Genomic DNA, 17,402 nt, shown 5'->3' on the forward strand with positions numbered 1-17,402 from the left:
AGGATCTCTGTGAGATCTCAGAGGAAAGAAAGAGTCATCAAAGAAGGAGACACTCTTCTCCGAAGGGAGAGGAGAACATCCTCTTTAGTTATGGCTGTGTCCAAATACCAAAGGAGTCTATGGTCACAAAAGGTTTCCATAGCCTTGGAAGCCCATGGCAAAAGCCTCAGATGATCACTGATGTCATAAAAAAGTGTTGTTAACTGTTAAAGACCAACAGTAGTCACTGTGCACTTGCTCCCCAGGTAGGACCTCTGTCCCTATTGAATTGTAATATAAGAATCAACTGTAAATTCTCTCCCCAAACTGTACTCTATATGTTGTGTGTGGACGTGGGGGCAAATTGTTGAAATCTATGATTAGCATAGAGTTGGTCCTCTGTATATAAAGTCATACTAAAAATGATCCATAATGAAGGAGGAGATGGGAGAGGGAATGGCAGGTGGGATGGGAGTGGGGTGGGGGGTATGGGGAAAAGAACCACTATATTCCTAAAGTTGTATCTATGTAAAAATGCATTCATTGGGGGCGGCACCGTGGCTCACATGGCTAAACCTCCACCTGCAGCACCAGCATCCCATATGGGCACTGGGTTCTAGTCCTGGTTGCTCCTCTTCCAGTCCAGCTCTCTGCTGTGGCCTGGGAGGGCAGTGGAAGATGGCCCATGTGCTTGGGCCCCTGCACCCGCATGGGAGACCAGGAGGAAGCACCTGGCTCCTGGCTTCGGACTGGCACAGCGCCGGCCGTGGCAGCCATTTGGGGAGTGAACCAATGGAAGGAAGACATTTCTCTCTGTCTCTCTCTCTCACTGTCTGTACCTCTACCCGTCTAATAAATAAAAAAAAAAAAAATTTAAAAAAATGCATTCATTAAATAAAAAATAAATTAAAAAATAAAAATAAATAGAATTTAAAATGAAATGAAATGAAATGAAATAAAATAAATGTAAAGGAACAGAGCAGTTGGCACTTGATGCAGCAGTTGAGTTGCTGTTTAGGATGCCCACAAAACATATCACAGTATCTGGGTTCAAGTTTTGGCTCTGCTTTGCATTTCAGATTCCTGATAATGTGCACCTTAGAAGGTATCCGGTGATGACTCAAAGAGTTGGTTCATTGTCACCCACAAGGCACTTCCTGGCTCCTGGCTTTAGCCTGGCCCAGCACTGGCTGCTGCAGTCTTTTGGGAAGTGAACCAGTGGACAGAAGATCTATTTCTGCTTGTATCTCACTCTTCCTTTCATATAAATAGAATGAATGAATACTTTCATAATGGAAAAACAAAAGAAAAAGGAGAATTTCAGTATTAGAAATAAAACATGATACCTTATACTCCTTCTTCCATGCTTCAAACAGTTCCATTGAAGCACTCCCTTCATCAATGAATTCAATATCAAATCTATGGGATTTTGCAAATGATAGTATTGCTTTCATAGATCGTTCTGTTTCACTTATTGCCCACAGACCCCGGGTGGTGGTAGGGACTCGATCATCTACCAGTCCTTCTTCATCTTCTATCATCTCCTCAAATATTGCAGTCTGGCCTTTGACTCTGAAAAAATCAACAAATATCAAAATAACAACAGTTAACTACTGGCACTAGGTAAGAAGCACTGTGATAAGTGACACTGACAGAAGAAATAGGGAAGTAAGTTCAATAACTTTTGAATAACTTTCAGTGGCATGTCTACAAGACCATGTTTGCAAATCTTTGGAAAAACCACAGCAACTCTAAAGATCATATCAGCATCATAAATTTATCCAGTGATTTTGAGAGCAATCTGTCATAATGAAAAACATCTATAAATACCAGGCTGGGGCCAATGCTGTGGCATAGTGGGTAAAGCCACTGCCTGCAGTGCCGGCATCCCATATGGGCATTGGTTCAAGTCCCAGCTGCTCCACTTCCGATTCAGCTCTTTACTATGGCCTGCGAAGGCAGTAGAAAATGGCTCAAGTCCTTGGGCCCCTGCACCTGTGTGGGAGACCTGTAAGACGCTCCTTGCTCTTGGCTTCAGAATGGTACAGCTCCGGCCATTGTGGCCAATTGGGGAGCGAACCAGTAGATGGAAGACCTGTCTCTTTCTCTCTGTTTCTCCTTCTCTCTCTGTGTAACTCTTTCAAATAAATATTTAAATCTTTTAAAAAAAATACCAGGCTATAATTTTCACTCTGAAAATCAAAACATAAAACACCACCACCAACAGCCATACAAAACAAAACAAAAAAACCCATTATGGTAATCTGAAAGTACACTCTTAATCCCTTCTTTCTGAGGCAATTAGCATGTAGCACTTTCTATTTCCATGTATGCAAAATAGGGATAATTTTGCCAATGCCATGAATATATGTATTGCTTTATATTCCTTAATTTTCAAAGCAACAATGAACAGTTTGTGTTGGAAGAAGGGTATTAATGAGAGCTAACATTTTATAATATACTTACTCTATTTCAAGCATTATGCTAAATAATTCATGTTATGTTGTTATTTAATAGTCATAAAAACTCAGTGAATTAGGAGTTGTTTTTACCTTCATTTATTCAAACAGGGTACAAAGAATTATAAATAGAGGGGAGGGATTTTAGTACAAATCAGACTTCAGAGTCTGGGATGTTACCATCCTGTAAATTTCCCCTCAATTAACTATACATTACTACATGACAAGAATATTTAGGAGGTAATTTCCGCATAGGTAAAATTGAGTATATCGGGGCTAGCGCTGTGGCATAGTGGGTAAAGCTGCTCCCTGCAGCACCAGCATCCTATGTGGGTGCCAGTTCGAGTCCCGGCTGCTCCATTTCCGATCCATCTCTCTGCTGTGGCCTGGGAAAGCAGTACAAGATGGCCCAAGTCCTTGGGCCCCTGCACCCACGTGGGAGACCCAGAAGAAGCTCCTGGCTCCTGGCTTCAGATTGGCACAGCTCCGATCGTTGCCGCCAACTGGGTAGTGAACCAGTGGATGGAAGCCCTCTCTCTCTCTCTGCCTCTCCTTCTCTCTCTGTGTAACTATGACTTTCAAATAAATAAACCTTTCAAAAAAATTGAGCATATCAAATACCAGATGCCAAAACTTTACTGAACTTTTTAATAAATGAAAAGATATAAGGCCACAGTAAGGAAAATAAAGCCTTACAGACTAAAAAGCAGATCTCGTAAAATGTTCATTTTCCTGATGGATAATAATCAGAGAACTTACGTATTAGAAAATAGCTTTGATTCATACTCTGTGAACAATTCATCAGCTTTGCAAAAGACACAGCTGAAAAAAAAAAACATTATTAGAGAAATACAAATATAACAGTCACATAGCTTCTACAAGAGGCTTCTTTTGAAAAAGTATTTTGTGCTTTTTCTTTAGAAGAGTTAACGTTACTTTAGATAAAAATACTACATGGTTTTCAGTACCTGGTCTTTGGGAGTTTCTTTTTTAAAGATATATTAACAATATCTATCTTTCTATGTCTTGAGTTAAAATGAAGTAAGCTTTATTGTAAGAACAACTTTTGGGGCTGGCGCTGTGGCGTAGTGGGTAAAGCCACCACCTGCAGTGCTGGCATCCCATATGGGCACAGATTCGAGTCCCGGGTGCTCCACCCAATCCAGCTCTCTGCTATGCCTGGAAAAGCAGAAGATTTGGCCCAAGTCCCTGGGCCCCTGCACCTGCGTGGGAGACCCAGAGGAGGCTCCCGGCTCTTGACTTCAGATCAGAGCAGCTCTGGCCGTTGTGGCCAACTGGGGAGTGAACCAGAAAATGGAAGACCTATCTCTCTCTCTGCCTCTCCTCTCCCTGTGTAACTCTGACTTTCAAATAAATAAAGAAATCTTTAAAAAGATCCATTTTTTTCTTCTCTCAGAAGAAATCTACCTTAATGGAATGCTGCCATTTCATTAATGACTGATTTCATAGATGTCCTACCAGTTGAGGGGAAGTCTGGCGGGTCGGAGGTGGCAAATTGTTGCAGACTCAATAACATCACGAGACGGAGGTCCTTCTAGGTGTTTTACAGCTTCTCTTACTAGCTTCTGGAATTTATTTAGCTCTTCCATTTGTGTGGTAAGTAAGAACTGAAGTCCTCTACAGTCACGGAACCTGATTTCCATCACCATTACCGCACACAACACAAGAAAATGATTAATTTCAACAAATTAAAACAATAGTTTCTATGCAAAGTATTTAAATCAAAACAAAACAAAACTGTGTGCTAAATTTTCCCCACCACACTGGAGTGAGTTTTCCTTAGGAGTCTATTCAACCAGTGTCTACTAGTAGTCAACCAGTATCTACTAGGTTGTCTACTACAAAAGACATGAAAAATGTTTCAGGGTCCTATATGCAGGAAAGGAGAAGGAATATGTACAATCTATTTCTGTCTCAGCTATCTTTGAAAGGTCAAGATCACCACATTCTTCCATTTTAAGGTGGTCTGACTACAGATGACCCTCCTGATGATTGCTTATATGGAGAAACAATAGAAATCTGTGAAGAAAGAAGAACAATGGCCAAGAGTTATATTTCTTTTTACAAAGAAAAAAAGAATCAATTATATTTTCATTAAGCATTTATTATATGTCAGATATTTTGCTAAGTACTTCTCTAGCATAATTTTAATAAATACTACTATACTCACAGTATGGATAAAGTGTAACAGATTAAGGCATCTGAATTACAAAGTTAGTATATGGCCAAAGAGAAGTAAATCATTTTGATATACTGTTAAAAAAAAAAAAAAGCTGAGATAAAGACATATGGATATGTTTATATGGCTTTATCAAAGGAAAAAGCCTAGAATAATAAGAATTTATAGATTAAAAGGAGAATTTATTATAGGAATACATTTCTCCTTCATGAAACACCATATGCTTTCCTCTCCAAATTGTTCAAAAGAGCCTCATTTCCTTCCTGAAAACTTCCCCAATACTTTCCAATACTAATTTATAATTCTTTCTGACCATGGAGTTTAGTGAAAATACTAATTCTAGTACTTGGCTATGTTCAGCTCAGTTTTTATATAAACTGCTTCTCAAATTGTTCATAGGTCTCTTCTTCTCATTGAACTTTTGTTATAAAAGATTTATTTATGTATTTATTTGAAAAGGAGAGTTACAGAAAAGGAGACACATGCCTATATGTGCACACATAAACACACATACACACATGGAGAAGTCTTCCATTCATTACTTCACTCCTCAGATGGCTACACTAGCTGGGGCTGCGCCAGACCAAAGCCAGGAGCCTGGAACTCCATCCGGGTCTCCCACTGGGTGGCAGGGGCCCAAGTATTTCTTCTTCTGCTTTCCAAGGTTCATTAGCAGGGAGCTGGACTGGAAGTAAAGCAGCTGGATAGCATGCACACAGGCAACTACAAGGCATGTTGTCATTGTAAGTTTAACCCACTGCACCACTATGCAAGTCTCTTGAAATAACTTTTAAACAATAAGGACTGTTATCATATCCTTCTTGTTTTAAAAAAAATTAACAGGAGCCAGCGCTATGTCCTCCACCTGCGGCACTGGCATCCCATATGGTACCAGTTCATATCCCAGCTGGTCCTCTTCTGATCCAGCTCTCTGCTATGAGAAAACAGTAAAAGATGGTTGAAGTGCTTGGGTCCCAGCACCCACGTAGGAGACATGGAAGAAGCTCCAGCTCCTGGCTTTTGGATTGGCCTAGCTCTGGCCCTTGTGGCCATTTGGGGAGTGAACCAGCAGATGGAAGACCTTTCTCTTGGTGTCTCCCTCTCTTTGCCTGTAACTCTCTCTCTCAAATAAATAAATCTTTTAAAAAAAAATTAACAGACACAGAATAGCTGCTCAAATTTTCAAAACATTTGCATAGATACTTCAATAAAATTGGGTTAGGTATCAATATTATTCACAAACAGAAAACAAAGTTTCATTTTCTGATTTATTAGAAATTTAAGTTGTTCCTCAAAAATTAATATTTAAAGCAAAGACAAGTAGGTTTGAAAATTTCTCTCCAATAAGTCTTATCTGGGCCAAGTGAAAAGACTGAAAAATACCACAGATCACCATTTAAGCAGTCTTAGCAATGTTCAGTCTTCCAGGCCCCTTCAAATGAAAAAGAGAAAATAACAATGGCTGGCAACTCTTATCCACCACATTACATGTTGGGCATTATCTATGTAAGTTCTTTAAAATATAGTTTATTTAATTATTATGATAATGCTGTATGGTTTTATTGATGACGAAGCTAAGGTTTAGAGAACTCACACAACTGTTCCAAGGATACAGATCTGTAACGTGGAAGAATAGGATATAAACCCAACAATCTCACTAGAGAACTCACCTCTGCTCTTAATCACTAACCTACACAGCCTTTTCCAATAATCACTAATAGTTAGACATAATTTGGCTTTTGAGATATCAATCTTGCATAAAAACACATAAAAAAGTTTTAAAATGATTTCTGAAAGTAGATTTAATCTTTGTAAAATTAATTAAGGATATTCCAAGATAGATGAATAGGGAAAAGACATAATGCTTTAGATGAGGAGAAAATGGTGGGGAAAAAAGTAGAGGAATTAAATTAAGGGGAAAGTTGAAGAGAAATCTAAATTCTACAGAGAAGAGGAGTGCCATGGATAAGTGTGGAAGGTGTGGACGCACAGCAACAAGCGCAGACACAACACATGATCCCTGCAGTTGAGGGCTGAAGGATATGCCAGCTTTGGAGAGCAGGGTGACAGAAGCCTGCAGCAGCCCATGCCACAGGTGAAATTGCTAGAGGGAAAGCCTTGAGGATTAAACTGTCTTTGAGTTTGGCCTGGAGCCCTAGCAGGGGGCAGGGTATCCACCTAACCCAGTGAAAAACAGCATGTTTCTCCCCATATCTCAGCAAGGGTGTTCAGCAACCAGTGGGGAGAAGGTAACATTTTGACATCACTAAAGGCTGCAGTGGCTCTTGTGCAGGCATGTGATCAGTGGATTTTATCATAGGGGAAAATCTGCTTTCCCCACTGACTCTGTCTGAGAGGGCTGACAGGGGGCTACGTACCCATGTAGGACAGTGTTGTGTTCCCAGACTCTCAACTAACCAAAAAAAAAAAAAAAAAAAAAAAAAAAAATAGGGAGAAGACCGAAATTAATAGAATCAGAGATGAAAAAAAATGTAACAACAGAAATCACAGAAAAAAAAAGAATCATCAGCAATTACTACAGTTAAAGGCCAACAAATCAGAAAAACTAGAAGAAATAGATAGATTCCTGGACATGTATAATCTACTAAAATTGAGTCATGAAGACAAAGAAAACCTAAACAGACCAATAACCAAGACAGAGACTGTATCAGTAATGAGGACCCTCCAAACAAAGAAAAGCCCAAGATCGGATGTCTGTACTGCTGAATCTATGAGACTTTTAAACAAGAAATAATTCCAATTCTTCTTAAGCTATTTTAACACAATTGAAATGAAAGGGATCCTCCTAAACTAATTCTAAAACCAAGAAAAGCTACAAAAAAGAAAGAGAACTATAGACCAATTTCCCTGAAGAACATAGATGCAAAATTTTCAACAAAATACTAGCTAATCGAATTCAACAACACATCAGAAAGATCAAGCACCAGACCAAGTAGGATTTATCCCTGGTATGCAGTGATGTTTCAAAATATGCAAAACAATAAATGTGATATATCACATTAACAAACTGAAGAATAAAAGCCATATGATTATTTCAATAGATGCACAAAAAGCATTTGATAAAATTCAACATCCTTAAGCCTTAAGCAAATAGGTATAGAAGGAACATCATCAACACAATCAAGGCAATTTATGACAAACCCACAGCCAGCATCTTATTGAATGAGGAAAAGTTGGAAGTATTCCCAGTAAGATCCAGAACCAGACAAGGATGCCCACTATTACTGCTATTATCCAAGATAGTCCTAGAAGTTTTAGCCAGAGTCATTAGGCAAGAAAAAGAAATCAAAGGGATAGAAATTAGAAAGGAGGAAGTCAAATTATCCACCTGCAGATGCTATGATTCCATATTTATGGGAACCAAAAGACTCCACTAAGAGACTTTTGGAACTCACAAAAGAGTTTGCTAAAGTTGCAGGATATAAAATTAACACACAAAAATCAATAGCTTTTGTATACACAGTCAATACTATGATTGAGAAAGAACTTCTAAGATCAATCCCATTTAGAACAGCTAAAAAAAATTTTAAAAACCTTGGAATAAATTTAACCAAAGAGGGGAAAGATCTCTACAATGAAAATTATAAAATACTAAAGAAAGAAATAGAAGATAAAAAAAAAAAAAAAACTTCCAAGTTCATGGATTGGAAGAATTAATATCATCAAAGTATACATTCTACTGAAAGCAATTTACAAATTCAAAATACTCAACTTGAAGATATATTATAGTACAGTTTCAATCCAAAGAGCCTGGTACTAACACAAAAATAGACATGCAGACCAATGGAACAGAACAGAAACTCCAGAAATTAATCCATGCATCTACAACTAACTAATCTTTGACAAAAGAACTAAAATCAATTCCTGAAGTAAAGAAAAATGGTGTTAGGAAAATTGGATCTCCTTGTGCAGAAATAGGAAAAAGACCCCTATCTTACACCGTATAACAAAAAAATCAACTCAAAATGGATCAAGGATTTGAATCTATGACCTGATATCATCAAATTACTAGAGAAGAACAATGGAAAAACTCTGCAAGGCATTGCCATAGGTGAATACTTCTTGAAGGGAACCCAGAAGTAAAGGCAATCAAAGCAAAAATTGACAAATGGGATTACACTAAGATGAGAAGCTTCTGCATTGCAATAGAAACATTTAGCAAAGTGAAGAGGCAACCAACAGAATGGGAGAAAATATTTGCAAACTATGCAACCAATAAATGATTAATATCCAGAATCTATAAAGAGCTCATGAAACTCAACAACAAAGCGAACAATCCAGTTAAGAAATAAACAAAGGTCTTAAAAAGGCAATTTTCACAAGAGAAATTCAAATGGCCATCAATCAGATACATGAAAAAAAGCTCAGGATCAATAGCCATTAGAGAAATGAAAATCAAAACTACAATGACATTTTACTTCAACCCAGTTAGAATGGCTCTCATAGACAAATCAACAAGCAATGAATTCTGGCGAGCATGTGGGGAAAAAAGTACCCTAGTCCACTGTTGGTAGGAATGTAAACTAGTACAGACGTTGTAGAAGATAGCATTGGAGATACCTCAGAAAGCTTAAAATAGATACATCACATGACCCAGCAATCCAACTCCTGGGAATTTACCCAAGGAAAATGAAATAAGCATATGAAAGAGTGATCTGTACCCCCATGTTTAGTGCAGCTCAATTCACAATAGCTAAGATATGGAATCAACCCAGATGTCCATCAAGTGATAAGTGGCTAAAGAAATTGTGAGATTTACTATATAGTATGAAATACTACTCAGCAGTACAAAAGAATGAAATCCTGTCTTTTGTACAAAAATAGTTACAATTGGAAACCATAATACTTAGTGAAATAATCCAGCCCCCAAAAGGCAAATACCATATATTTTCCATGATCTGTGGTAACTAGCAGAGTACAAAAAATGTCATGTATAGGAGTGAAGAAGACATTTTGAGATTTGATGATTGTTTACAGCCCTTGTGTCTACTGTTGAGGAAAGGTGCTTTTTTTCTTTTGACTTCTATTTGTTGAACTCTTCACTTAGTGTAAGGTTAATCCCATGAGTATAAAGTAAACTGAAAGTCGATCATTATAAAAATTTAGACAGGGGAATAAGAGAGGAAGGAGGAAGAAGGGTGAGTGCATGGGTGGATGGGAGGTTAGGTAAGTGGTATCACTATGTTCCTGAATCTGTATATATCAATTACATGGAGTTTATCTTAAATTAAAAAAAAAAAAATTAACTAATGAGCCTATAGGTATTTTATATGTCCAATTATATATTTAGAAGTATTTTCTATTTATATCTAATGTTTTTAAAAACAATGTGTAATTAATGGTATATTTCATATTTCCTGTATTTTATAGTTCCTATTCAGGTCTCAAAACGCTCATTAAAAATGTGTTCTAAATGAGAATTTACAACTTTTAAGTAGTTTCTGTGTGATATAAGAAAAACAAGTTCAAAATTTTTAATATTTTCTTACCTAATTTTACAAGGCTAGTAGAATACATATGGATTTAGCTTTTAAACTGAATAAAATGAACTGTAACTTAAATGGCAACTTATCTTAGAAGAGAGGGCTTAATAGAGAAAAAGGGGGTTTGTTTAGAAGCACATATATTCTCCATGTACCACAGAAACAAGCAGCTCACTAGGCTCTGAATGGTCAAAATGATGATCACTGGCAATGGACATTAAGACTAGGATTTAAGACAATGATTAAGACACCTGCATCCTCTATCAGAATCTGTGGCTTGACTCCCAGCTCCAGCTCTTGATTCTAGCTTCCTGTCAATGCAGACCTTGGACAGTAGTGGTGATAGCTCAAAGTGACTGAGTCCCTTCCACCCATGTGGAAAACCTGGATAAGCTCCCAGCTCCCAGGTTGTGCCCAGCCCAGTCCTGGCCACTGCTATCATCAGAAGTATGGATCAGTGGTTAGGGGCTCTCTCTTGCCTGTTTGACTCTGTCCCGCCCCCTCCCCCCCAAAAAAATAAAATAGTTGGTGACTACAATAAAACCCATGAGAAATGGGGCAGAATTCCTTTAACAGACCTTTAGAACAGCAATTTGGAATAGTAACAGAAAACATTTTAAAACCTTACACAAATATTCTTAGGCTGAATTTCTCACTGAAAAGTACCACTAATGCTAAGACTGACCTCTCACATAGGGATGTGATTTCAGAGATAATCAAAGATACTTTCTCTTTCTCCCTAACCTAGAATCAACAGTTCTGACATGACACTAATTCCCAAATCCTATAGACATTCTAATCATTCAGGACACTTTTGATAAATAAAATTGTACTTGGAATGAATTATTTACTATTTATATATAAGAAAAACAGGCCAATTTATTTCTAAAAATGTTAAAGAATGGTGACCATTGATGAGAAGAAAAACAGGGAAGAGACAGCAAGTAACTCTACAGTACAAAAACTGGACCACTGATATTTAACGACATTTAATTCTTTGGGAATGATTCACACAGCAAGAATGCCTTATGTCAGGAATGAAATTCTCCTAAACAAAGCCTATTTTAAAATTGTGTTTAAAACTGCCTTTGGGTATATTCAACAACAAAAAGAAAAAGAGAGAGATAAAATTTTAAGCACATTTTAAAATAAGCAATAAAAAGAGAATATGTTAACAGTTGCTACTGTATGGGAAAGGGTCTGTTTTATACTTCTTATTTTTCTTTGAAATGTACTTCTGGCAAAATATAAAACCCAGATGTTGATAACCACAATATATTCTGATATGTAATTGCTCTTCTAAATAAGCAATGATCTGAATACTTGGGGTGATTATTCATAGCTATTATACTTCGTACTATTTTCTTACTTCTCTGACATGGAAAGCTTGTCAGTTTGTTGCTTGTAGTTGCTGGTTATTTCATTTCTTACTCTCTGAACAAGTTCCTCACCAACAGCAAATTCTAGTGCTCTATGTATCACATTCAGCCACCAAGGAGAATTAGAACGAATCTGTAAAAAGGCAACAGTTGATCAATTAATATTTGTTGCAGTACTCATTATGTTTCCATCATTTTAGGAAGGGTGATATGAAAAGTTCAAAGGAAGCAATACTATTTTCAAAGGGATTATAACAGGAGGAGACAAACACAATCTAAATACATACTAATTATTATTGCATAATAATTAAGTGGAACATTTATTTCTAGAGTACTCAGGATGAATAAAAATTTACTGTATAAACTTGTATAACAAAAGTATATTAAAATATTTTATCAAATTGAAAATCAGTATTCATTCTATAGAAATAATAGGTCTCTTTCTCAGAATAAGAAAGAAGTTAATATAGAATACAAAAGAAATCCAATGTATAAGAATAAAACTGATATCTTCTAATTTGATTATTATTTAGAGCTCCTGTCCGTATTTCTATGGAACAGTGGTCTTTCCACTTTTTATGGGTTGATAATTATGATTAACTAATGAATTAGAAGAACAAAATGTAGAACTTAAAAACTGAGAAGTTAAAGACTGTATGTGTATAGTTGCCTCTACAATCTTCGCTACTGATTTCATAAAAAAGAAATTTTGTTAAATGAAAAATGGCATGTACTCCATAAGAAAAATATTTATGGTTCTAATATTCTAATATGGTAAAACAAAGTATTTTGGAAAATCAAAAGCAGGTCACAGAAGTCTTTATGTTTTTCAAGAGGCAACTTGTTACACAGCCAAAGTAAGAAACTCCTTATAGTTTAAATGAAATAAAAGAGAACCTCAAAATAGTTCATGTATCTTTGCATTTGTCCATTCCACTAATAAATATTGCTGGTAATAAATAAACTTGTATTGTGAACCAGACACTGTATTAGGTACTAAGTATTCCAAGATGAATGAGAAATTTAAAGCTTCTCCACAAACAAACAAACAAAAAGGTGTTATTTGGATACAAACACAAGTAAGAAGCACTGCATTTTGGGTATGTACCTTTCTCTGGAGCTCACGTATGGTCTGTTGCACAGGTTGTAAAGCTTGCTGGGCTTCGGCAACTTCTGTGTTGCATTTACTCATATAGTGCTCTCGCAGCTGTTTGGCCTGTGTTAAAACAGAAAACCAATGTAAATTTACTCCAAATCTGGAAAATAATTTAGTACTATGTTTCAAGAACAAGACTGGGAAGATGTCAGTCAAAGATACAATCATTTCAGTTAGATAGGAGGAATAAGTGCCAGAGATCTAATATACAACATGATGATTACTGTTAAAAACAATATATTGTACAGTTGAAAATTGTTAAGTGTATATTTGCACTGATCTGACCACAAAACATTACAAGTCTGTGATGTAAAACATGTTAATTAGCTTGATTAACAATTCCACAATGTCATGTATATCAAAACATCATGTATACTGTAAATATATGCAATTTTTATTTGCAGACTAAATGGTTTACAAAAAAAGTAATAACCACTATAATCAAAGAACCTTATACAACTTTATAAATGTACTTTACCTAGTTGATATAAATAAAGATTCCAATTATAAATTCAATATATTTTCAACACACTTTTTTAGCTTTGCTCTTTTTCTTTGATCTTTGAAAGGTAAAATTTTCTGAAGAATTAGCATAATAAGCTACTAACAATTTAGAGTGAAATAACTTACTATCAGTCTTCTCAATGAGAGGCAAGATTTATTGAACAGAGAACTTCTTTGAGTTTATGTTCTGCTTTACATAAGACACAGCAAGGTAGAGAAAAAAATCTGTTTGCTTATTTGCCAACTTTATCATATAATTGCAAGCAGGTCACCAGAAAAGCAAATATGTAGTACTGCCATTCTCTACATCCAAAAGCATATCAAGCAAAGTTTGGTATGTCAAAGCAACAGGAAAAGATGTTCATATTTATTTAAATGTTGAATGGCTAAGAAAAATCAACTAAATGGATCATAAAATTTGAAGAAACACGTTTTCCTTCACGTGAGAGTGAAAACCTATTACCTCTTCCTCAAGTCTGCCATCTCGCAAGGTAGGAGGTATCCCTGGGTGCTTGGCTATCAACAATTCCATCAAGTTATGGGTAGCATGAAGTCTCTACAAACACACAAAAGGCAATAATTTGACAGTCAATAAAGTGAGCTTTAAATAAAATCTACTTTTATAATATGGCAATCAGGACTAATACTACATAAAGATCATCACCAAATACTTTTGCTTTAAAATAATTTATCAACACTTTCAGAAAAAATGATGTCAATTATAGCAAAGAACTTAAACCAAAATGATATGAATTTTCTACAATTAAAAATATGAAGTCTGGGTTTGGCGCTGTGGCAAAAGGTCTTAAGCTGCAGTCTGCAGTGCCTGCATCCCATGTGGGTGCCAGTTTGAATCCTGGCTGCTCCCTTCCAATTCAGCTCCCTGCTAATGCCCCTGGGAAAGCAGAAGATGGCCCAACTGCTTGGGCTCCTGCACCTATATGGGAGACCTGGAAGAAGCTCCTGGCTCATGGCTTCTGTCTGCCCTGTTGCGGCTATCTGGGGAGTGAATCAGAGGATGGAAGCTCTTTGTCAGTCTCTGTAACTTTGCCTTTCAAATAATAAATAAATACAAACAAATGAAGTCCTTTTTTTTTTTTTAATTTGACAGGCAGAGTTAGACAGTGAGAGAGAGAGAGAGACAGAGAAAAAGGTCTTCCTTCCATTGGTTCACTCCACAAATGGCCGCTACAGCCGGCATGCTGCACTGATCTGAAGCCAGGAGCCAGGTGCTTCCTTCTGGTCTCCCATGTGGATGCAGGGCCCAAGCACCTGGGCCATCCTCCATTGCTTTCCCGGGTCACAGCAGAGAGCTGGACTGGAAGAGGAGCAACCGGGACTAGAACCCGGTGCCCATGTCGGATGCCAGCGCCCACAGGCAGAGGATTAACCAATGAGCCACGACGCCGGCCCCCAAAAAATGAAGTCTTATGAAGTATGGTTATACACTTAGCAGAATATGTAAAATAGGTATATTTCTTCTACTATAGGTACTTTTGTCTATGTTTGAGAAAGCCAAATAAATAAAATAAAGGCTGACTGCACTGAACTTGATTCCTTCTCTACTGAGAATGAGCCTTACAATTATATTATGATAAAAGTAAGAACAATGAAGAAAGAAAGAACAGGGCCAGCGCTGTGGTGCAGCGGGTTAAAGCCCTGGCCTGAAGTGCTGGGATCCTGTATAGGCATCGGTTCTAGTTCTGGCTGCTCCTCTCCCAATCCAGCTCTCTGCTATGGCCTGGGATAGCAGCAGAAGATGGCTCAAGTCCTTGAGCCCCTGCACCCGCGTGGGAAACCTGGAAGAAGCTGCTGGCTCCTGGCTTCGGGTCGGCACAACTCCGGCCATTGCAGCCATCTGGGGAGTGAACCAGCGGATGGAAGACCTCTCTCTCTGTCTCTACCTCTCTCTGTAACTCTTTCAAATAAATAAAATAAATCTTTTTTTATTTAAAAGAAAAGAAAACAGGGTTGTGACATAGATATGTTGAACTTAACTGCTAAATAGGAGAGGAACTATAGGAAAAATGGGTAGAAGGAAGAAAATTCTACTTTATATTTCTCTATTAGATATAATACACTTCTCACTCTGTTAGTGAATCTGCAGGTCATTACAGGATCCCTCTGGAGTCAACAACTATGAGAATCAAGTCAAAGTAGTGTCTATCTGTTAACATTTTACTTGGGAAGAAAGATAACAGCTAAAAGATGATTGGAAGCATCCTTCTGGTAGGAGCTAGCTTGGTGCCAGTGATTTAAGACTTTAAAGGTTCATTCTGCTTGACTACAGACTACAGACCATATTTAATATCACTGTACAGTCAATCTTGGAGGAGTTACTTCAGGGGCCAGCACTGTGGTGCAGCAGGTTAATGCCCTGGCCAGAAGTGCCAGCATCCCATATGGGCACAGGTTTGAGTCCCAGCTGCTCCACCCAATCCAGCTCTCTGCTATGCCCAGAAAAGCAGAAGATGGCCCAAGTCCTTGGACCCCTGCACCTGCGTGGGAGACCCAGAGGAAGCTCCCAGCTCTTAACTTCAGATCGGCGCAGCTCTGGCCATTATGGCCAACTAGGGAGTGAACCAGAAGATGGAAGACCTATCTCTCTATCTGCCTCTCCTCTCTCTGTGTAACTCTGACTTTCACATAAATAATAAATAAATCTTTAAAAAAATTTACTTCAAATGTGGTAGGTGTTTTCTACATGGATTCATAGATAATAAAATCAGTGACATTATCGGATTTAATGGCAAAAAGAAAAGTACACAATATTAGAGAAACTTGAAATGCTAGCAAGTTGTCCTATCTTTTCTGTCTGTGCTTGTGCAAGAGGACTTTTGCTATTGGTGGTGAAGCAGGAATACTTAACAGTCTATTTCTACCACTTCACACATTTTATCCCAAAGAAACAGAAAGGCTAATGTAACTGGACAGAGTAAGACATTCAAGAAGCCAAGCTCTTTTAGCGAGTGGCATTACTGTGACTAAAAAGCAAGAACCCTCTCCCTCTCCCATGACTAAAAAGCAAGAACCTTCTCCCTCTTCCTCTCCCTCTCTTCTGCTCTCTCTGTAACTTTCAAATAAACAAATCTTTTTTTGAAGGATGGTTCAGGGACTGTCTTCACTAACTCTTATTCCTAAGAATATAAGTAGTCTTTTACTTAATTTGCTGCTCCTGCTACTCCCTCATACATTCCTCCTAATACCCCACTCTGGCACATGTGAGTGTGTAATTCTCAAGGTCTATATTCTGAGCAGTAAACAAGTGATATCACCTGAGACTCAAGCCTATGCCAAGGGTATTCAAAATGATCTTTACTTCCTATTTAGCTGGAGAGTCTTGTCTATGGAAACATCTGGAAAGAACCATAAAGGAAAGGAGAAGCAAGTGTTATAATTCAAATATCCAAGTTTCCCTGAACAGACCTCTAAAAATTAAATTAGAAGACCACTGTATAGGCTTCATTATCATTTAGTTCCATGGCTGAGTTTAACTAGTTTTTCTTTCTTTTTGGTGAAAATCTTATGAACAAATAGGCTAATGTTCACATGCAAAAGTGTTAAAAACTTATCTACTCTTTGAAATACAAATAATTTGAATTATTTTTCAAACATAGATTACAGATTATTCTTGTCAGACTTGTGGCCAAAACTGGCCTGAGTAGACACAATACTAGAGAGTGATTCTCAAGCTTTAGGGTGTATATGTACAATTCACCCTGAGTGGTTATTAAAAGACTGAATCCTAAGCTTTATTCCCAGTGATTATGACCCCAGTCTGTTACCTTTTGTCACATAAAATATTTAGCAAAATTATTTTGTAAAAAAAAAATTGAATATTTGTATATACTTGAAAGTGTTCAGCTTTTACTCACTTGAAGGGAATCAGTTTTGAGTCTTCCTTTGTGCTCCTCAGATGAGCGCAACACTTCTCTGTACAGTTCTGCTGCCAAGGCATATTCACCTAGGAAATTCAAAGGTAATTAAAGCATAAAAAGTCATGAATTTTGCCCCCAGTGTCACATATTTACTGCCTTTACACATCTAATACAACTAATAGAGAGAGAGATCGAGAGAGAGAGAGAGAGATCTTCTATCTGCTGCTGCTTCATTCCCTAGAGCCACAACAACCAGGAGCTTCATCAGGGTCTCTAATGTGGGTAAAGGGGCCCAAACATGTGGGACACCTGCTGCTGCTTTCCCACAGCATTAGCAGGAAGC

General features: G+C 37.5%; 1 protein-coding gene across 3 annotated transcripts in view; it reads right to left on the reverse strand.

The window, feature by feature from the left end:
- The window catches only part of SHPRH (SNF2 histone linker PHD RING helicase), a 109,112-nt gene that overhangs the window by 41,849 nt on the left and 49,861 nt on the right, over positions 1 to 17,402 (reverse strand). For 2 of the 3 annotated variants that reach the window (XR_009865526.1, XM_062186886.1), the window contains exons 15-21: positions 17,057 to 17,145; positions 13,645 to 13,737; positions 12,630 to 12,737; positions 11,512 to 11,654; positions 3,918 to 4,091; positions 3,198 to 3,260; positions 1,326 to 1,551 (exon numbers count right to left, since the gene is read on the reverse strand). Coding sequence is in view for 2 of the 3 variants with exons in the window: in XM_062186886.1 (XP_062042870.1) it covers positions 1,326 to 1,551; positions 3,198 to 3,260; positions 3,918 to 4,091; positions 11,512 to 11,654; positions 12,630 to 12,737; positions 13,645 to 13,737; positions 17,057 to 17,145 (896 nt within the window). In the remaining variant the exon portion in view is untranslated. The remainder of the gene's footprint in view (positions 1 to 1,325; positions 1,552 to 3,197; positions 3,261 to 3,917; positions 4,092 to 11,511; positions 11,655 to 12,629; positions 12,738 to 13,644; positions 13,738 to 17,056; positions 17,146 to 17,402) is intronic. The other variant, XM_062186888.1, reaches the window with a different exon arrangement.

This window comes from Lepus europaeus, chromosome 3, assembly GCF_033115175.1.
Source record: "Lepus europaeus isolate LE1 chromosome 3, mLepTim1.pri, whole genome shotgun sequence".
Taxonomy (NCBI): domain Eukaryota; kingdom Metazoa; phylum Chordata; class Mammalia; order Lagomorpha; family Leporidae; genus Lepus; species Lepus europaeus.